The sequence below is a fragment of the Ursus arctos genome, unplaced genomic scaffold, assembly GCF_023065955.2.
Source record: "Ursus arctos isolate Adak ecotype North America unplaced genomic scaffold, UrsArc2.0 scaffold_1, whole genome shotgun sequence".
Taxonomy (NCBI): domain Eukaryota; kingdom Metazoa; phylum Chordata; class Mammalia; order Carnivora; family Ursidae; genus Ursus; species Ursus arctos.
The window spans coordinates 31,457,927-31,481,409 of record NW_026622763.1 but is presented as its reverse complement, the minus strand read 5'-3'; the positions used below and the strand labels follow the sequence as shown (position 1 = coordinate 31,481,409).

Below are 23,483 nucleotides of genomic sequence, written 5' to 3'. Positions count from 1 at the left end.
GAAAGGGACAGTTGCTAAGTTTTTTTTTTTTTTTTAAACAAACTATTCACTAAATATTTAGTAGTTAAACAACTAAAAGGCAGCTGGAGCCTGGAACAAGTTAGTAAGCTGAAGAAGTCCTTTAATTGGAAAAAATGATTATTTTACACCAGCCAGCAGCACCATGAACTGGTATAATTTTTCTTTCTCATTGTCTCTGTTGCTTTTAATGAAGTAGGAGATAAGACTGGAAAGCCACCCAAATAACTTTCCTGGTGCAAGATCACGTGCCTAGACACCCAATCAGAGATTGAGATAAACCAGGACAATCAGGAAACGGCAGTGGTAGCTTGCCCAGTGGGGTAGATTTCTAGATATAAACAGTACTCTTTCTCCCCACATGTAATTTATGATGTGTGTGAGTGTATATGTGAATGTACATACTGAAATAATACCAGTAAATTTTTTAAAAGGATTTTTAAAGGATATTTTCCTACGATTACTAGTTTCATTCTTCAGATTTTTTTCTGCCTTGTTTAAAAAAATCTGATTTTTAAAACAAAGGTAATGTCTATCCCTTTAGATTTATTTCTCTTGTCACTGATATTCTTTAAAAAAACTCATTGTTTATATTATGCTAAACTCTTCTATGGTTGGCTCTTAAGTATTAATATTGTTGTACACATCTTTGGATGTGCACAGAGATGGCAAATGGACAAATAATGTTTTTTTAAAATGTCATTATATCAGTTCGATCTATATTTCCAATTTAGAATAAATATTACTTTATGTTAGAAAACTTTTCCTTAGTTAATATGCCCAAATACTGATTTTTATCCATAAAAAATTCAAGAACTAAGAAATGAGTCATATAAAAGATATGCTTTCACCATTTGACCTTTATCATTTGCTTTGGCAAGTGTACTTTAAATGCAAACAAGGTCAATGGTAATCCTTAATAAAAATGAATGCTTGTAGAAGCAAGAGAAAACATCATGCCTTAGTGAGTCTAATAAATATAATTCACTTTTCAATCCCATGGAAATGGTAAAATTTTCTCCTCTATATTTAAAGGATTGATTTAAAGAAAGATAGAAAGATAACTTGTATGACAAGTCTAGATCTTCCAACAAGACATTATTTTAATGGCATGGTATATGTATTTACAAAAATACATCAATTTCTACCCTCATGCTTTGGATCCTGATATAAATTCCTAGCATTTCTTTACCAGAAGTAGGCAGGAAGATCTAGGGACTAGTGGCTATTTGTTCCCTAAAAGGAAGGGAGGGAGGAGCCCCAAACCAAAGCACTCAGAAGAGAAGAGGGGGAGGGGATTGATGGCAGCATCTAAAGAAATGCTCTCCACCCTTAACAGGGCGAACCCCCTGGGAAGGAGGAAAACCAGTGGAAGGGATGCAGCTTGAATATTGGAATATGTTTGAGTCATCATCAAGATCAGTCTTGTGATGGTAATGGACTCAGCAAAAAAAAAAAAAAAAAGAAAGAAAGAAAAATAGAGAGATGCGATTTTTTTTTTTTTTTTGGTTACTGATCATTTCTGATTCCTTTCTTAACACATAGAATCACTCTGAAAACTGTTAGAATAAATGCAAAAATGCTTGAGATTTTCCATCGTTTACTCAAGTAACAAAGTTTTGGGTTTTCTTACAAATGCTTTCTATCACATTTTATAAAATATTTATTGTAAGGAAACAAATATTGAGAAATGAGGTTAAGTCCCTTGCTTGGTGGGATTTCTGCTCTCTGAATATGCGGGTACAGTCATGGTTAAAAGGCTTCAATATTCCATTCAGAAGTTCCATCTCCTTATTTTGTTTAATGAGCAGAGCAAACTGAGTTTCTGAGTTGTAAATACAATTAACTTTGTATTCTTCTATTTTGTATACTACTTTATCTGTAATGCTAAAACAGTGCTTAGCACATAATAGGTGCTCAATAAATATTTGCTGAGTTAATTACCTCAGGAATATTCTAAGACAGTTTAGGCTTATTTGGGGCTGCAAAACCAATTTAGCATGCCCCAGCCATTATATTTTGATAAATGAAATCGAAAAATAAAAGCATACATTGTATAACTAGGGTATTATTTTGTGCAAACTGTTCCATTAGTGGGTGATAAAGTCATTTCAGTGGGTCATGACTGTCTTAGAGGAAAAAAAAAAATAGAGTAAGATAGGATAAGACAGGATGGGATCAAAAAGATCAGAGTGCATCACATATGATACAAGTTTTTTAAAAGAAACTTTTGTTATACATTAAAAACATATCTCTAGTGGATTATAATGCAACTTAATTTCTCACTGTAGGAAGAAGTACGAAAAGGTTGAAAAGCACTGCTTTAGAACCAGGCCTCTGAGTTGCTCAACTTTGTGGGGAATGGTCTATGGAGTTGTGCTCCAGGAAGCATGTTTATCAGGCTATCTAGTGTGAGAGGTGTCCCCGTGGAGTTGTGCAGCACAAGAGTCCTGCTCTAGGGTCTCTACGATAAATATGCTCCCTTATACCTGTACCCATGGGTCTTGGACAGATACTCGGAGCAGCTCTCCCCCAAAAGTACCTCAGCAACTCCTTCAGACTTCTGTTGTTTAGTTCCATTTTTAATCTGTAAGAAGGTGAGTTGTTAGTTTGAATTTTCAAGAAGTATAATTCTTACAATAATTTTTACTCTACTCTTTGCTTGATTGGCATTAATGTTCTTTGATATAAGTTCCTATAAAGGAAGAACTCTATGATTTGATTTATTTAGTACTATATGCATGTGGAAATGAAATCTATTTTGATGATACCATAGAAATATTTTTAAGCATAATTTTAATGAGTCAAATTCTTGTAGAGTTAACATTTACTGCCTAGAATTTGGGTACTTTTAAAGCTGCGTCAATGTTTTCAGACCACTTGATTTTAGTAAATAGTAGCTTAGGCATGTCCTAGAGAACTCAAGGATTTCTTGTGACTTCGTAAGTGAGTTCAGTGTATTGCAATGGAATAAAATTCTCCCAATTTGCACACTGGGACAATTTATTTCTTGAAAGGTACAAAATAGATCATTGAATCAGCAAACATATCACACCACTCTGAGTTCTGTGTTCACCTTTTGATTATACAGACTCAATGTCTAAAGTCAAACATATTTTAACTCCTTCTTTTGTACACAAGGAAACATTAAACCTGGAATACGTAAACAAAACAAGTGGTGTAACCCTGATAATAGGAAACCTTCTTAAACAGCAAGACATTGTTGTAAAAATATCTTACAGCAAAGAAGAAATGGCTCATTTTGCAAAAACTTAACTGAAAGAACAGACATAGATTTTTATCACACAATCAAGAATTTAATAGAGTTTTGGTATTTGGTTAAAAAACACAGCAGAAGGCAACTTTGAACCTAGAAGCCTTGTGCATCAAATAAGGGATAAAACCTAGACATTTAAAAAATTTGGGTGGAAATACTTTTAATAGCAACTATTATTAATTCAGTCACAACCTTAAAGGAGCCTTTGCCCTTCTTCCCTCTACATTAGTCTCTATAAGACTAGAAAATTATTTCTACACAAACTTCCCGAATCCTGAGATGGCAACATACAGTACAATCCATCCTTGAGCGTTTTTATCCCATAATCTTTTTGCACCTGTAACTTCAAATGTAGGGAATGACAATTTCCCTTTATTATTTATTTATTTTTTTACTGGCATATTCTGAGAATAAATAAATACATAGAACAAAAAACCAAGCTCACTACTTTGCAGTCTTTTACCCAAAGTGTTCTTTTGTGGTCTCTATTTCATTTTCTTATACCTACCATATCAATGGCTGTACTGAGTTTCAATCAAATGTATTCTGTGCTGAAAGAGAAACACTTTCTTTTCCAGAGTTTTTAAAAAATATATATAAATATCCATGAACATATATTTACTCATAGGTTTATTTATATTCTTGTTAGTCAATGTATCTCTTTAAGGGTTAAGGCAAATCAGTGTTTGAATTATTTTCTCTTCTGGTACAAACTCTTACTCTGCCTCTTCAGAGGATTATATTTTCATGTGTTTAGAAGAGTTGATTAAATATTTTTTATTAAAAAAATAGGAGACTATAAAAGGGCTTTTAAGGTGAAAAAGTTGTATTTCATGATCATCACAATGGAGAAGGTAAGGTTCAGTTATTAAGTTGGTGAGCAGAGTAGTCTAAATCTTTTTGCTGCTTTGAAAATTGTGGAAGACCACAGGCCACATGGACACTGACAGGACTAGGGCCTCTGCAGAGACCAGGGTTCCTGGCAGGTGTGGTTTTGTTCTCCGGCCAGCAGGTGGGCAGCGGGCAGCAAGCACAGGCCTGATAAAATTTGCCAGACAAGGGCACTTGATTTTGGATTCCTCCCTAAACCAAAACACCACAGGACACGTGCTGGAACCACTTAAATGCTGAAACTTGGTTTCTTCACAAACGGAAAGTTGCTTTGCTCTAAATGTACACTACTGACGGATTTCAGCACATACCTGCATTCAGCAGTGTGAGTGTTTGGACTGAGAATCAGGAACTTTGGGGTGTGGTTGCCAGATCCACCAGGGCTTTGCTTTACAACTTGAGGAATGTCAGCAAGTATCCTACTGGTCATTTTCTAAATCTGTTACATGGAAATATTAAACTTTACTTGTAATTTGATATCCAAAAAGTTAATAGAAACCTGTAAACGTTACAATGCAAAGTGTTCAGAGAGCTTTCATGGGAAGCCAATTTCAAAACACCAAATAGAATTAATAAAGCCTTGTATAGTCTTAAATTTTAGAAATATTTTTAAAGCATTTTATATATTTTATCTGATTTTTTTTTTTACTACCTCTGCCTGCAGTTCCCATATTTGAGATGTAATACATTTTTAAATGTGTCCCATGGAATTCATATATAGGCCTAAAAAAAAAAAATCAGTATCTGGGTTGTTTATAATAGAAAAACTCTTTAAAAGAAGTTTCTGAAAATAAATTACCAATCTAAGTGTTCTCAGAGCAAGTGATTTCTTCTCTTAATCGATGTCTTACTGTAACATTTTTGAGCTGCTTAGGAGACAGGAAAAGGCACTGGATTGAGCAGGTCACTTGAGTTCTGTCCAGGCTCCGTTACCATAGAGAAGAGTAGGACCACGTTGTTGCGGGGCTCTTTCCCCCTCACTGCGTTATCATGCTTGGAAAGGCAGAACTAGTATCTGCATAGTTGCCTCCTTCAAAGATCTAGTGATAAATCACTCACTAGGAAACACATTCTTAACTGATTAAGTGAGGTGATACAAATTCATTAAAATAAAGGTCACCAAATGTGATTCACAAACGAGGGGCAGTTCTCTTGATATGTGTGGACATTTCATCTGTGTTGACACAAATATCCTAATCATTATACACTATGATATCAGAGTCCAGAGAGAAGGCAAAAATAACTGACTTTTGTCTAAAAGTGCATCAAATGTTTACAAATGTGGCTTTCAACATGCACTGATGTGCTTTAATTCATCACCTGTTGGGTATTTTTAAAGATTTTGAAAGTGAAAACAGCATATTTGATTACTAAATGTTTTAGAACTTACACAGCTGGGAAGAAAATGGATTTTAGAATCAGATGAACCAGAGTTAAAATCCTAATTCAGTTATGCATGATCTCCAGCGGTTATTTAAGTTCTCTGATGCTCAGTTACTCATCTCTAAAATAGGGGCAAGAATACCTTATACTTTGGAAAACTACACAAATTAGAAATAATAGAGGTAAATCAGCTGGCACATAATAGGTTCTCGAGAGCTATAAGCAACATTTTAAGAATAAAATGCATTTTTCTTCTGATGTCTTTCTGGTATGTGAGGAATACCTAGCTGAAATTTACAGGGATAGCTGTGACCGTCATCTGCTAGCTCACTCTGAATGCCTAGCTTGGTACTTATTTAATGGATGAATAAATGTCAGTGTAAATAAATATTTAGATTAAGCAATTATAATGACAGTACATTCAGTTGACACAGTTTACTGTGTATCAAAAAGAAACATGGCATTAGAGACCTCTTCAATATTCAACTCATCAAAAGAGTTACATTAATTAGTAAATCTACCCATTTTCACAACCAGCTGCACATCAGATCTATGTACATTAATTAGTATTTAATTTTATTAGGTTTAATATTTAAAAAATTCTTACTGACCTAGATTTTTATCAAGTATATGCTTTCTGTTAGCTTACACATGATTGGTCACATCCATATCATTACTAGACATTTATTCCCATTTAGCTATTTCTATGCTAACACTTTTCTCATATTAATAAATTTTCAACCTGTGTGTTTGACACTCCGAGCTGATGCTTTACAGAGGTTCATGGAACAAGAAAATACATGTCCAAGACGATATAAAATAAGTCTATAAACTTAACATTCAGAAGAAACAAAAATATAAATAAAGGTTGGTCTTTTCCATTATGGATGAACTGAAATACATCATTAATAAAATATATACACTTTGCAATATGAACTCAGACCTGAAACAAAGTAAGTTGAGGTAAGGGGTATCAATTATGTAAAGATATATAAGACAAGGAGACTAACAATGTCTCATCTAAATGATTGAAGGCATGCTTAATAAATACGGTATATCTTAAAATAGTTACGGATTTTATGTGGCTTTAATCTGCTAAAAGCATAAGATTAAATTTTCACTCGTGTGGAATTATTTAAAAAGGAATATGAGTCATTGAAAAGTTGGAAGCCCCTTTGGAAGAAGGATCCTGTTAAACACATACAAAATAGTTTCATGAGATTCTTTAAGAATATCAAGAAGGCACTAATCATTTCGATTATCTTCTCCACCGTATATTCTTTTTCACACAAGAGGGCCAATGAGCAGTTCTTCATTAAACACTGACATCCAGACATAAAACATAACACAAGTTGTGGAGGATGGCAGGTGTAAGTGGTGACACCCAGAAAGAAAACACTGGATTTTACTACCAGCAACACAGACATGTAGGTTCTAATGCTTTTCCAGCATGATGCTATATTACAGTCTATACATATCTACACAGTAGCTTATTAGTAAAAGCCATATCAGTTTTCTTACTTCCAGTAGCAATCTGGTCTGCAAAGCCCGCTGTTTTCATATCTGAGTAATACCATCTCTACAATTATCTTTTGTTTCCTCCCTGTCATTTCCTACAAACCTGTCAAATCATTAGTGTTGGGTTCTGGATATTCTTTCTAATATTTTCACGGTCAGATTTTCTGATGTCTCAATGAATTTACCTCTTTAGTGCTTCTTTACTGATTTTTATAACAATTTCTGATGACTCTATTGCACAAAACACGGTTCTTTCTAATGTGTCTACTTTTAAATAAATTTGTCTCCGTCATTATAGTGGATGAAGAGATAAAATAAATTTGGGTTCAAAAGCTTAATGTCAATGGTAAAAATAATGGTTAACTTCTACAAGAAAATTGTAAAACAATTTCAAGATCAAAAATTCTGGAAATCAGGTTTTCAAGCCTTTTTTATTAGAAAACTTAAATTATTACCTTTTTTAAAAGGGAGTAGCCAATATCCATTTTTGAATTTTCTCAAACAAATAATAATAAAGGATAGCAAACTAGGATAAGAGAACACATTAGAAGGCAGCTTTCTACTTCATACAACTAGTTACCTTTTCCTATCCATTCACCTATTTCTGGTCAGCAGCAAGAACAAAAAAAATCCATTTATTTTTGCCTTTTTGGGTTTTCCAAGATGAGCGTCATTTACCTGAATACAAACAAGAGCTAGGGGAAACGGCTTTATGTCGGCATAGACCAAGTAAGTACATGTCTCACGAACCGGGAAACCCTGCCTTCTATGGCTTCTTTTGTAGTTTAGAGTCCAATGGTTATATAACCAACTGAAAGTCAAACAAAATTCAAAATGACACAGATTGACAACAAATAACGGAAACACATGGAATCCCCTCGGTGGTTCTTTTTTTCTAATAGACAAATCCCTAGCATTCTGTAAATAAAATTATAAATACTAAAGAAATGATGACAATTTCACAATGGGGAAAGGATCATTTCTTATCATAATAAATATTTTGGTACAAATTTTAAAAAACGTAGAAAAGTTTAGTACCTTGGGGTACTTTTTTCTAATAAAACCATACCTGCTTCAGAACTTGTTTGATTATAGCTGCTAACAATGCTGTTTGGTATCACTGGAGTGGAGGACGTTGAAATTCTTGACTGAGGTGGATTGGGATGTAATGAATTTCCTAAAGCCATGCCCGACTGACTGAGCATCCCACAGTTCCCGCTAGCCTGAATCTGATTTATTAAACCTGCAAGATGGTGGTTTGGGACTGGACTGTTACTGTGAACAAAGTTAGTGTTTGCATTGTGGCAGTGCACGGCTTCCCCTCTCAAAGGTATGTTCTGTGTCAGTGAATTCTGAAGAGCACTGGAGTTCATATTGGGATCTGTAAAATGCAGCTGGTTAGCAGAGCAAGGCAAAGCAGTATTTGAGCCCCCACAACCCGGGGTACTATTGCTACTCAAGTGAGAGCTTTGACAACTCATAGACTGTAGTAACTGAGACATTGAACTGATGGGAAAGGACCCCTGACCCTGCTTTCTTAGCAAGTCGGGTCCAGGTTTAGGAACTGCAGAACTATCCATTTGAGACTGTCTGAGCAAACTCAACACTGTGGTGGGTGGCTGTTTTCTTTTCCGCAACGAGTCTTTTTGCTGAGACATCAGCTTATCTCTTAGTGCTGCTCGACCACTTTGCCCTTCCCCTGTCGGGAGCAGCATGTTGGCAGTAGGAGGGAACATGGTGTTTAAAGTGCTATGTCCTTCAGTGTTGCCGCTGCCAGCAACAGCTCCAGAATTGCTACTGCTGCTACAGTTGTTACCAGCAAGTTTGTTTTGATTTGCTAGCTGTGCTTTGGCTGCTGCTGAGAGTAAACTACTTGCTGGAAAGGAGGCAGCATTGTGCTGGTTCAAGATCTGATTTAAAGGCATTCCCAGCAAACCAGGCTGACTCTTTACAGAACCACTTCCGGCAGATGCAGTAGGAAAAGCTGCACTGCTTGGGGTATTTAGTACATTACTCATTCCAGCAATTAATGGGTTAGGGATATCCTTGTACTGATGATGTCCATCGGACTTGGTAGAAGGGCTTGATGGCATTGATGGCCTTGGGGACCCTATCGTTGACCTTGGTGACCTGGGTGGAACCTTAATACCACTACAAGTGGCCTGGGGTCCTAGAGGTGGCATCATGAAATTTCCGTGATCTGATGATGTGGAAGATGAGCGTGATCTTTGGGGCGATGCCTCAATCCTTCCAATTCCAGTCCCCATCATGTGCACTGGGGATGTCACTGGAGAAGGGGACAGGGAGGTTGAAGCTGAATGTTGAACTCTTTGTATGTGACTCCCATGATTCATATGACCAGGTTTTACGGTTGGCAAAGGGAGATTACTTGGCAAAGGAACAACAGCAGGAGGCATGCTTACATTCATCACAGGTACCTGAGAGTGGACATTTGAATGGAAACTAGTTGGATTAATGATAACAGGGTTCTGATTCACCGGTTTACTAGGAATAGGGTCAAGAATGCCAAGTGGATCTTTCTCGGATGTTAATGGCTTTTTCTGAAGAGCACAAGAAGGTGGAGGAGGGGGAGGTGGGCCTTGGGGTGCTTTGTGGTGGAACATTGCTCGTGGTATTTCCATATTAGTTGAAAAATTACACATTGGTTTTTTCATTACTGGACTCTTTGTAGTCAAGGTTGGGGAAAGAGGTATATTAGTCCTTCCAGCCATTGCACAAGATGACTGTACAGGAGAACCATGTAGCATTACTGAAGGTGGAGAAAGAGGAGTCCTATTCAAATGAATAGGACTAGAATTGGGAGCTCCATGAAAACCAGGATTACTTCTTGTGAAAACATCTGGGCTTCCAAGTGGGTCAGTCCTTGGAGAGATCGAGCCATCTCCATATATCTGGGAACCTGACGATGCTGGGCTGGGCAGGCCTCCGTGGCTGCCACGGAATGGAGATTTCTGTCCGTGCTCACTGCTACCCAATCTCTGCCGGGGGTAGACAGGGTGGAGCTCTTGTTGCTGGCTTCCAGGCAATTCCTGTACATATAGCCTTCCCATGGCATTTGATGATCCAATCATTAACTTGAAAGGATTTTTACATTCAGGCATTACAGAATTTGTAATTCCTTCATGCGACTTGTTTCTTATGGATCTTGGAGTTGCTGCCCGTGAAGGTACTACTGGAGTTGCATCTGATGTGAAAGACAAACAAAAATCCTGTTAGTAGTCTCGATTCTTTTGTGTTGGCATGGGGGGAGGGAAGGAAAGGAGGAACTCAGGAAGGGAAGGCATCTGGAAACAGAAATTTGCAAATAGAAGCTGTGACTCTATGCAATTAAAAAAAAAAGTTCTGTACTCTACAGGAAACTGATGGAAAAAATACACATTATTCTCCCTCAGTTGACCAAAGGTTCTCAATAACTGCTCATTATGCTTGTTTACCTCTTATCCGTTGAGAAAGGATGGGGATCTGAATCATAATACTCACATTAGCTATTCTAATAATATTTATAATATGAAAAATCAAGATTGACAGCCTATATGGAAATGGTGATGTTACTATCTTGTCGGATTTGAATTTTTTCAGAACAGGGTTACCACAGAAAATTATCATCTGTATGGCGTATTTTCTTGTAATTTAAATGCATTGCTATTTTTTAAAATTCAAATTCAATTAGCCAACATATAGTAGTACATCAGTGGTTTTCAGTATAGTGTTCAATGATTCACTAGTTGTGTATTGCATTGCTATTTTTACCAGAAAATTTGTTACCCTATAAATGTTTGTTACCTTACTGAAACTTCCTCAGGACAGCCACAAAAACTCTTCCTTATCTCAACATTCTCACTGTGAGAGCAAAAGAGCCTTAACCTTAGTGAATTAAGTGAATGGGATTTTGAATCTTTTAAAATGGGAGCGATAATAGTACTAAGTGCAGTGATACTGCAGTCATGCTCAGCTTCATCAAGTCTATAACAGTATAACATCGCAATTTCTTTGTACTGGATCAGACATCATTATGAAAACAGCCTTAGCCAACCAACTTAGGTAAAAGATTGTGAGTCTTTTATTAGGATAGAATTCCTATGCAAAATTTACTCAGAATGCTAAAATCTTCAGTACTGGGTTCCAATCAAGTATTCTCTTTTTACAGCAAGCATTGCTCCCTCCCTGGCTTTTTGGAATCCCTTCAGTTCTTTTGGAGATCAGACAGAATATAGGCAACAAAAGCAAGCTGGCTCATCATACAGAATTTTCATTCTATCATGTCAGAATTCTAGGTTTAAGTTTTTTAGCTCCTGCGGCTGTTTAACAATTTATAAAGTTGTGCCTTCTAAAACAGAGATGGCAAATAAAATCAGCTTCATATACCAATTCCCATCAACTGGTGGTGGCTGCTTAGAGAGCTATGTTGAAAGGATGTGGCACCCTGGCTGGGCTCTGTGAGAAAGTGCCAATCAGTCTGTTACAGGCATGGGTGATGAAATTGGTACCATTTATACTATACACTGGCCACCCCAATTCTGAGACTGGCAATATATTAGCTAGTATACTTGGGTTCACTTGCAATCAGAGGTATATTTACTTAAATGGATAATCGCACACTTAAGAAGATAAATATACTTCTCTTACCTGCTAGATAGTATACAGGTAAAATTATAACAATTTCTAAGACAGTGGTTCTCAACCTGAGGTATACAGAAGTCTAGGTAGGTTGCATTAAAGAAATAAGAGAATGAAGTGAACATATATTTTTCTTGGAAAAGTTGGTTTCTGTTTCTGGTATGGTAGAGATTATTTGACAGAGTGGTTTCTGCACATAATATATGAAAAGTTGAGAACCATTGATACAAGAGAATTACAGAATATAAACCCAATTGAACTTATTTTCTTGTTAAAGACAGAATTTTAAAGTTTATAGTTAAAGAAATATATGGAAAATATTTGGGGCATTGCACCTAGCATCTAGCGAGAGCACAGTTGTCTGTATTAACATCACTAGCATTATTATGTGATGAACTGTGTCCTTATTAGTAACAAAACCACTGAGTTGTGTCTTTTTTTGGTTATTTATATAATTATGTACAGTTCAATGCTTAAAAATACAGACACTGGCATTCTTATATTCAACAGAATTTAGAAAACAGCTGTGGTTTAGCAAGGATTTCTTCCATACCTGGGGAAAAAATAGTTACCATCTTTAAAATGACAGGAATACTGAATAAACAAGCAAAAATCATGCCGATAAAGTATTACAAGAGTTGGCAAATGGAAATGCTGGGCACTCATCAAGTGCTTTCATGTATACTCAAGTAGACCTTTCGAAAGAATACACAGAAACGAAATATATCCTCACGCATGTAAAATAAAGAGGGGTGAAAACTACTACCTGAGTCTCCTTAACTTTTATTTAAAATCCCAACCCTATAATACAGTTTAATATTAGGAAATTAAAATAAATGCTATTTATTTTGTAGCTAGTAAAAGGGTAGCAATTAATCCAATAAAGCATATCATTTAAAAAGGGGATGGAGATATACCTCTTACACCTATACTGGTTAAAGATTTACCTTTAATTTCAATAATAAAATTTGTATGTATAGAGTATGACAAAGGACCTAGATCAAGATTCTGCTAAGGTCATTAAAAAAGTGACAAGGCAGACTTTGCAGGAAGAAGTAGAATTGATACAATGTGATATGAGAACAGCAGCAGATACATGCAAAGTAATATGCAAAATGAAAACGTAGTTATATCAAGGTGGCAAGAGAATGGTAAATTTCAAATAATTTATTACTATTAACTATGTCTTTGAATTAAAAAAAATGTAGCTCATTAAAAGAAAAAGAAAAATTCCCTAAAATTTTTTTCTTACATACCTTAGTGGAGCAATTTTTTCTGATCATTCCTGTTAAGTTCAAAGGTTAAAGGGTTATTGAAGAGGAGCTCTCTGCTAATAACTGCCAAATTTTTCTCTTCCTGCTAGCTTCACATGAGTCTTAAGTGTGACTCTTTAATTATCTGTATGATGTCACAACTGCTCCTCTTTGTAGCTAAAGCTGTTAGTAATTTGGCCCCAAACCCCCAATGCAAATTTAATCTTTCATTCAAGTCAGATTCGTTTCCACATCATCTCTTAATTATGCTATACTCATATTGAATAAGAATTTTCTTATTTCCCTCATATGTCCAAATCTTACCATTTTCCAGGGCTGGTTCAAATCCGAGGTTTATCATAAAGCCTTCTCTGATCACTACAAGTTATACTCATTGTTCCTATTTTTCAGAACTCTGCAGAACAATATCACTTCTTCTTCATAAACAAATGCTTTGGTGCTCAGCCATATTTTATCTTGAATTATTACTCAACTATTAAGTTGATTGTAATATTTTGGAGGGAGTTCACATCCTAGCTCACACAAAAGGAAGTTCCTGAGTCTTAAAGTATAGTTCCACAAATTACATATTAGTTATAAAGGGAAAAGTTAACTTAACAATGGAGAAATTGGATATACAAAACTTTAACCAAGCACTCAAGCTTAATGTCATCAATATGGGATAAGTTGCCATTATGTACCTCCTCATGACATAATGTCACCTATGCAGTATTCTACCAAACCGTGTTTAACCTGAGTATAAATAAATACGAAGAAATAACCAGGCAAATCCAAATTGAGGAGTATCTGTAAAACTGAACCGGACTCTTTAAAAATAGGTTTTAAAAGACTGGGAAATTGGTGTAGATTAAAGAAGTGTAACAATTTAGTGCAGTTGCATGATGTTTGATTGTGTCCTGGGTTTAAAAAAAATTGAAGAAACTATTAGGACCACTGGAATTTATTAGGAGAACTGGAATAATTGGAAATTATCAGGACAACAATTTTCTAATTATATACACTGCATATTAGATAGTAAGTGCTAAATTTTTTGAATGTGATAATTAGATTGTGATTTATATAGGCAAACATCCCTGTGTGCTGAAATATTTAGAGATGAATTGTCATAATATTTGCAACTTTTGCCACAAAATGTTAATTGTTAAATCTAAGTGAAGGGTACTTGGGTGCTCAATGAACTGTTTATGTAATTTTTCTGCAGCTTTGACAATTTTTAAGAATAAAAGCGTGTGTGTGTGTGTGTGTGTGTGTGTGTGTTGTGGAGGTATGCAAAGTTCCTGGTAAGGTGATTTCTCTTAGTAGGTGTTCAAGAAATAGCTATTAAGTGACTGAAAGAATAACACTGGGGGCACCTGCATGGCTCAGTCGGTTAAGCATCTGCCTTCAGCTCAGGTCATGATCCCAGGACCCTGAGAATGAGCCCTACTCTCTGCTCGGCAGGGAGTCTGTTTCTCCCTCTGTCCCTACTCCCCCATGCTTTCTCTCTCTCTCTCTCTCTCTCTCAAATAAATAAATAAATAAATAAAATCTTAAAAAAAAAAAAAAAAGAATAACACTGCTAGCTCTGGACAATACTGCTGGTTCTGTTTGAGGACTGGATACCACACATCCAAACCAGCTCTAGGAGGAAGGTTACATGTCTTTCCTAAAAACCAATGGCACTTTCTCATTTGTTAGCTCAGCTCTGTGTACTTGCATAGCATTTGTATGTGTTACTTGGTGTTTATTCTGCTCAGTTAACTCAATGACTTAAATAGGAAATTTGGGGAGACAACTTCATAGAGATTTTTCAGACTAATTTGCTATTTGCAAAAAAATGATAAAACACATACAACTCTAAAAGCACTCTTCCTGTTTAAAAAGGGGACTCAGAAAACGTTTGGCAAAGTGATTTCCAGTGACTCCTCTAGGAGAGAAGTTGGGGAGGAAAATTCTAAACCTTTCACCACATTACATACTTGTTCCTCCCCCGGGACTGGTGAGCACCAGAGAAGGATGTGGGGCTTCCATGCTTTTGTGAAGTGTGGCCACTGCAATGATTTTTCTTTTATGTATGCATAGCTTTGTGACATCTTCATCTGCTTTAACATCTTCTGCAGTTCTCTGTTTCACAGCAGCTCCAGGATCAAAATTAAACACCTGGGAGAAAAAATTCTCTGTTTAGAATATGTCTGCAAAAACATTAAATTAAAAAAAAAATCCCCTTGTTAAAAGAAATGTTTTGCATAGATTAAGCCATAAATTTGAATAAAACTGTCTCCAGTTTTTAAATTTAAGAAAACAACTTTATATATAGTGTAATAAATACTTCTGCTGAACTCTTGGTTTTTTGTGACAAAGTAAACAATGAAAATAAGACAACCAAGATAACTATATGGAAAGGTATAATATCTGATGACGTTTCCAATTTTAGATACTTCCTGATGTTGTAACAGTACAAAAACAGATGAAGCACAGTTAAAACCCCCAAGAGCTGACATTTCTACATGCTAACTTTTCCTTTGGCTTTATTACTATATTAGCATTACTTTTTCACGGATTTAAAAAGTCTATTACTCTATATTTAAAAAATCTTATTACTTATTGTGTATATACTTATAGGCTGTTTCAAATGCTTTTTGCTGGGTGAAGGAGGTGGCACAAATAAAAGGAAAAAACTGTTTATTAAACTTTAGTTCTAAGATTAGCACATAATAGATATTCAGAGAACAATGACCTGTTTCTATTCTATTCTAAAATATTTTATTATTTAAAATAACTGTATTTTTTACCTTGCAAAGGACTAAAACAGTTACTCTTGGCTCAGAGGGTTCAGCTTTGTGATTTTAGAAATATTTGTGGCAGATTTATCAACACCAGTCCAAAAAAATCATATTGCAGATTGAACAGTTATAGTAGGGGGAAAATGTACTGTTAAACAGTGAGCATGGGTATAGCTCAAACAAAAAGGTGCTAAAAAGATTCTGATGAAATATTTAATATGAATATAGGTTTGTAACCTTTGAAAATGACTGGGACTTGAACTATTTCCTACAATTTTAAGCACTCCAGAATGCATGCAAAAGATATCTAATTAGATAAAGACTTTAAAATGCATATATGGTTGGAGAAGTAATATAAAAATGAAATGCCAAATGAGAAAAGCAAATATACGAAACACCTAAAAAAATACAAAACTGCCAATAGATCTATTGTGAAATGGTTACCTTGGGAAGAATAAGAGGACATTCCAAGCCACACTTGCATGTTCCGTCAGTAAGCAGGTATGTTTTAACCTGCTCCAAGCAAGATAACAAAGACCCACTGGGACTGTAAAAATAGTTTAAAAAAACATCAGGAAATAATTCCAACTGCACATATTATATGAAAAAAAGGCATAATTTATAGTCTTACTGTCCTTCACAAGATAACATTTTCCTACTAAGGAAAAACATTTGCTTTGTCAATATTATGTTATCTACTAAATTATAGCCTTTAACACTATCGCTCTTTCTTTTAAACAAACTATTTCTCAGAAAAATGGAGATTTTCATAGAAAATTAAATAAAAGTATTTTGAAAATGAAGAGTGGACTAAGGATGGGAAAATGCTATTCTTAAGAAAGTACAGAAGCAGGCAAGAAAAGACCAAGAAAACTACATGAAAGTAATCATTATTCTAAACTAGAAGATCTACCTTTAAAGCTGTTTGAAGAAAGACAAATTTAGGAACATGGAAGTCAAACCAGAAAGTTTACAAAAGTTGGAGCTAACAAGTTCTCCCCTTCAGTCTTGGAGTCTAGAACCAAACTGCCCCAATGTAAAAACAGATTTCTCTTTCCCGATCCATGTGTTTCTTTGAAGATAGACAAGTGTGGCCCAACTCAAATTGTACTTAAGAACCAAACCATACTGGCAAGAAAGAGGAGCCATGCAGAACTGACAAAGGATGGGGAACTCCTTAAGAAAATAGGGTTTTACAGGCAGAAAGGTGCCTTGCAGGTCTTCTGGTTGGTAATTGGAGTGGTGCTCTCAATGTTACTACTTTGTGGTTCAAAACGTCAGTATGATACATGAATGCTGATCAAGTTTAAGTCTACAGATTAGGTACTAATTCAGATGACAGGTTAAGTCTTTGATTTTTATTTACAATGAGAATTAGTTTAAAATGGGCTATCTGCACCTTAGGACTTTTACTATTAATACATTGATTTTACAACTTAAATGCATATTATGCTTTGAAAATTGTTATATATTTTTCATTCAAGAATATCCTTTATTTATGACTATTTACTAAAACCTTCACTTTAGCCTTCTGATTAAATTTATCCAGAAACAATACTCTCCATTTTGTATACAAAGCATTACTCTACTGGGGGCAGACTGCCTGGAAAAAAACATAGGTAATAGTTTTAGATCTATAAATAAACTAGCTTTGAAAGGCAATTCATATTTATGGACAATCATATAAGGGACTTATGAATGTAGAAAATCTCAATTAAAATCCTCAACATTGTTGACTCATTCATTTGTTTAGACTAACAATTTTTTTCAGATGATATGCAAAAAATAATTCCCATATTACAGACTTGCATTTCACCCCAGTGGTAGGGGCAACCAGATGATTTTAAAGGTCTGGTAATTTAGATAAAACATGATTACCAATCAGTTGTCATAAGAAGAATTCATGAATTTTGTGAAAAGAAACTGCCTAGCATTTTACAGTTAAAGAAAGCGTATGGACTGAATTCTAGAGGAATTTAACTGTAAAATTAAACCTGAAGACAAAAATCCCTGAATTCTATTAGAGTACTCCACTCTAGACACTTTAAAAACATTTCCTCTCAATCAGTCAGTTGAGTTCTTTCCTTCAGCTGTAGCTCTTTAATTAACTTTTGGGAGTAATAATTAATGTAAAAAATAGTTACAAGTCTTACAGCACAGATAAAGCTCAAAAGATTGGAAGCAGGTGGGAAATTTAATGTGCAGCCTCAATGCCACCCTGAGGCAGGAGCAGCTGGAGACTAACCTAAAAATTACAAGCTAACTGCACAGTGAGAAGGGAGCTACAGAAGGAGGGCTAGCCTCTTATATATGTTTAAGTAGTAATTTAACCGGTTATATATACAAACAAATAAAAACCATGCTGACTTAATTTATTTGATGGTGCTTAACCTTATCCAGCAAAATTTGTTTCCAAAATAATTCTTAGTGTATAGATTTGGATTTGGAGAACTCACAGTAACAGATAATGAAGTCTACTTATACTTGGAAAATCATGAGTGAACAAGATGACAGATTCTTAGACTTGGTTTAACTTAGGTCTCAGCAATCTGAAAAGCTGATATATCTTTCTTGTGGATGAAGATGAAGTAAAAAAAATTAAATTATTAAGATTTTAGAGTCATTGGCTCTAAACTGAATATATATTTGCTCCTTACAGGCTAGGATAACCATAAATATAAACAGTAACACCGATATCTTGCTATATTATACTTATAACAAAGTATTTTTAGCAGTTTTTTAACACCAGCATTGGCAATAGGAACACTTTGAAAAAGTTATGTGTCCTCGTCCATCTTATCTACTGTGGAATAAGCTCCACATTCCCTACTTTCTTTTCCCTTCACTCCAATTAATATAGAGCACATCTTTATTATTAAAGAAATAAAATACTTATGTGCAAAACAATTTCAATAGGTAATTGAGCTTACTTCAACAAACAACTTACACAAAGCAAACAAACCCGAGATAGAATCTGAACTGACTTTTGAGTTGTTAAGGTATGAAATACATTTGTATTTATATAATAGAAAATATCTCATTTATATATATACATCTTTGTACAAATAGAGAATTCAACTGAAGCTGGGATACAAATAACCACACTGAAAGAAATAGTATTAATGTAATAATACAATGTGGTATCTTTTAAAAAGTACTAAGTCTGCTTCTGATAGTTTTCTTTTTTACTACATTACGGAGAAAGATTTATGTTATCATAACCTTTCATATACTTTCTGATAAACTACAAAATAGGTAATTTAGGTGCCATTTGTTTAATAATAAGACTAAAACTTGGTTAAGGGTTCAAGATGATAGTGTAGGAAATTTCTGAGCCCAACTCCTCCCATGGACATAATAAATCTACAACTACATATGGAATATTGCCCCCTTAAAGACCTAGAAACTAGATGAACAGAGGGCCTCCACAACAAGGGGCAGCACTGAGATGGGTGGAATAGGCAGAGATACTGTCTCAATAAGGAAAAAAAAACCACACCCCAGGCATGAAGTCCCACAGTCAGGAAGGATCTCAAAGGTATGGAACTCTTCTGTAAAAAACAAGAGATTTAAATTCCACATCAGGCAACCCAACCCTTAGATTTTGCACAGGAGGAACAAGCCCTCAAAATAGCTGGCTTTGAAAACCAATAGAGAATATGTCCAGAAAAACTACATAATTATGGGGGGGGGGGAAGTGCTCTCAAAGGGCTCATGCATAGACTCACTTGACCCAGAAACCAGAGCAAAAACACTAGATTGAAAAGTGCATAGGCCACAGTGAAGGATACCCACTTACCAATCTGGGGGAGCTTGCTGGAGAAGCAGGAGGCAGCAGGGCCTCTCCCCAAGGACTAAGACACTGGTGACAGTCATTTCTGCACCTCATTCTGCCATGCTGATCTGGGCACTGGTGGGTATCATTTTGGAATCCTCCTACTAGACTACTAACACAAAGGGGTGTGCCTTGCTGAGAGCTCTACACAACCTTGCACCTCCGCCAGGCCTTGAAGCTAACAGGACACTAATCTTGCCCACCAGCATGCCTGTAGCAGTTACCTTCCTGCCACACAGCCAGCTAGCAGTACACCCACAACAACTGTGGCCCCACCACAATAGAAGGGTACGCAATGCCCACACAAGGGATACCCCTGTAGCAGCTGACTCTGGTGGTGAGGGAGGATTGCACTTCTGGGCCCCATAGGACATCTCTTATATAAGGCCACTCCTTCAAGACCAGGAAAAGTAGCTGAACTGCCTAACACATAGAAACAAACACAGAGAGGTAGGCAAAGTGAGGAAGCAGAGGACTATGTTCAAAAGAACAAGACAAAACCTCAAAAAAAGAACTAAACAAAGAGATAAACAATCTTTCTGATACACAGGTCAAAGTTATGGCCATAAACATGTTTACTGAACTCGAGAGAATAATGGACGAACAACACAGAATTTCAACAAAGAGAGAGAAAATAAAAGTACCAATCGGAGCTGAAGAATACCATAACAGAATTGAAAAATACACTAGAGGGAATAAACAGCAGATTAGATGACACAGAAAAATGGATCAGCAATCTGGAAGATAGGGTAATGGAAATAGCCTAAACTGAATGACAAAAGAGAAAAAATGATTTAAAGAAATGAGGACAGTTTAAGAAATCCCTGAAACAACATCAAGCATACTAACATTCACATTATATTTAGGGGTCGCATACGTAGAAGAAAGAGAGAAAGCATTGGAAAACTTATTTGAAAAAAGAATAGTTGAAAATATCCCTGACCTGGGGAAGGAAAGAGATATCTAGGTTCGGGAAGCACAGAGAGTCCCAAACAAGATGAACCTACAGATCTATACACCAAGACATATTATAATGAAATGTTAAAAATTAAAGATAAAGAGAGAATCCTTAAAAAAAAAAAAAAAAAAGCCAGAGAGAAGCAATTAGTTACATATAAGGGAATTCCCATAAGACTATCAGCTGATTTTTCAGCAGAACTTTGCAGGCCAGAAGACAGTGGCATGATAAATTCAAAGTGCTGAAAGGAAAAAGCTTACAACCAAGGATACTTTACCTGGCAAAGCTATCAATCATTTGAAGGGGAACTGATGGGGAGATAAAGAATTTCCCAGACAAGCAAAAGCTAAAGGAGTTCAAAACAACTAAATTGACTTTACAAGAAATATTAAAGGGACTACTTTAAGTGGAAAAGAAAAGGCCATGCCTAGAAATAAGAAAATATATGAAAGAAAAAAAATCTCACTGGTAAAGGCAAATATAGAGGAAAGGTAGTGGATCAACCACTTACATGCTAGTATGAAGGTTAAAAGACAAAAGTAGTAAAATCAATGAGATCTGCAATAATTAATTGAAGGATACACAAAATAAAAAGATGTAAAACATAATGTCAAAAACGTAAAACGTGGGCAGAGGGAGAGCAAAAATGTAGTGCTTTTAGAATGCTTTCAAACTTAGGTGACCACCAACTTAAAATAGATTGCTATATGTATAGGTTGTTATATATGAACCTCATGGTAACCAAAAACCAAAAACCTGAGATAGATACACAAATAAAGGAAAAGGAATCCAAACATAAAACTAAAGTACATCATCAAATCACAAAGGAAGGGAGCAAGAGACGAAAAGAACAGAGAAGAACTACAAAAACAACCAGAAAGCAACAAAATGGCAATAAGTACACACTTACCAATAATTACTTTAAGTATAAATGGACTAAATGTTCCAATCAAAAGACACAGGCTGGCCAAATGTATTAAAAAACAAAACAAAAACCAGAAATAAGACCCATCTGTATGCTGCCTATAAAAGACCCACTTCAGATCTAAAGACACACAGACTGAAGCTGAAGAGATGAAAAAAGATATTCTATGCAAACAGAAACAAAAACAAAGCTGGGGCAGAGATACTTATACCAAACAAAATAGACTTTATAACAAAGGCTGTAGCAAGAGATAACAAAGGCTGTAGCAAGAGATAAAAAAGGAAATTACAAAATGACAAAGGGACCAATTCAACAAGAAGATATAACATTTGAAAATATTTAGGTACCCAACACAGTAGTACCTAAATATATAAAGCAAATACTTAGAGACACAAAGGGAGAAACTGAGAGCAATACTATAATGATAGGGGACTTTAACACCCACTTACATCAATGGATAGATCATCCAGACAGAAAATCAGTAAGGAAACATTGGCCTTAAATGACCCACTAGACCAGATGGACTTATTAGATATATACAGAACATTCCATCTCAAGTGCACATGGAGCATGATGTCAGGGTGCAGAATAAGTCTCAATAAATTTAAGGGATTGAAATCATATCAAGCATCTTCCAACCACAACAGTATAAAATAAATGTAAAATCAATTACAAGAAGACAAATTGAAAAAACACAAATACAGGGAGACTAAACATCATGCTACTGAACAACCAATGGTGAAGGAAGAAATAAAAAAGAAATCAAAAAATATTTTGAGACAAATAAACACAACATTCTAAAATCTATGGGATGCAGAAAAGCAATGTTAAGAGGGACGTTTAGAGTGATACACGCCTGCTTCAAGAAACAAGAAAACTCTCAAATAAATAACTTAATCCTACACCTAAAGGAACTAGAAAAAGAACAAATAAAACCCAAAGTTAGTAGAAAAAGGAAATAAACATTAGAGCAGAAATAAATGAAATAGAGACTGAAAATTAAAAAAGAAAAAAAGAAAAGATCAATGAAACTAAGACCTGGTTCTTTGAAAAGATAAACAAAATTGATAAACATTTAGCTAGACTCATCAAGAAAAAAAGAGAGAGGACCCAAATGAACAAAATAACAAATGAAAAAGGAGAAAAGACCCTGAATAGCCTAATCAATCTTGTGAAAGAAGAACAAAGCTGGAGCTAATCACAATCCCCATTTCAAACTATGCTACAAAGCTATTGTAATCAAAACAATATGGTACTACCACTAGCACAAAAACAGACACACAGGTCAATGGAACAGAATAGAGAGTCCAGAAATAAACCTATGGTTATATGATCAATTAATCTACAACAAAGGAGTCAAGAGGGTACAATGGGGGAAAAGACAATCTCTTCAATAAGTGTTGCTAGGAAAACTGGACAGCTACATGCAAAACAGTGAAACTGGACTACTTTTTTGAACCATATAGAAAAATAAGCTCAAAATCAAAGACTTGAATGTAAGACCTGAAACCATAAAACTCTTAAAAGAAAACATAAGCAGTAAGCTCTTTGACATCAGTCTTAGAAATATTTTTTTGGATCTATCACCTTAGACAAGGACAGCAAAAATAAACATAAACAAATGGGACTATATTGAACTAAAAAGCTTTTATACACTGAAGTAAACCATCAACAAACAAAAAGGCAACTTACTGAATAAGAGAAGATATTCACCACAGGTCTATCCAATAAGGGGTTACGTCCAAAATATATAAAGAACTCATACAACTTAATATCAAAAAACCAAATAATCAGATTAAAAAACGTATAGATGACCTGAATGGACATTTTTCCAAAGAAGAGATAGAGATGGCCAACGGGCACATGAAAAAATGTTCAACATCACTAACCATCAGGGTAATGCAAACCAAAGCCACAGTGAGATATCCCTTCACAGATGTCAAAATGGCTATCATTAAAAAGGTAAGAAATAACAAGTATTGGTCAGGATGTGGAGAAAAAGGA

The 23,483-nt window shown here is 35.3% G+C and overlaps 1 protein-coding gene across 8 annotated transcripts in view; it reads right to left on the bottom strand.

Moving 5' to 3' along the window:
• Positions 1-23,483, bottom strand: part of MBD5 (methyl-CpG binding domain protein 5) — a 444,593-nt gene that overhangs the window by 34,348 nt on the left and 386,762 nt on the right. For all 8 annotated transcript variants that reach the window (XM_057317495.1, XM_048214234.2, XM_057317496.1 and 5 more), the window contains 3 exons: positions 16,206-16,308; positions 14,958-15,138; positions 8,157-10,292 (listed from right to left, as the gene is read on the bottom strand). In XM_057317495.1, the coding sequence (XP_057173478.1) occupies positions 8,157-10,292; positions 14,958-15,138; positions 16,206-16,308 (2,420 nt within the window). The remainder of the gene's footprint in view (positions 1-8,156; positions 10,293-14,957; positions 15,139-16,205; positions 16,309-23,483) is intronic.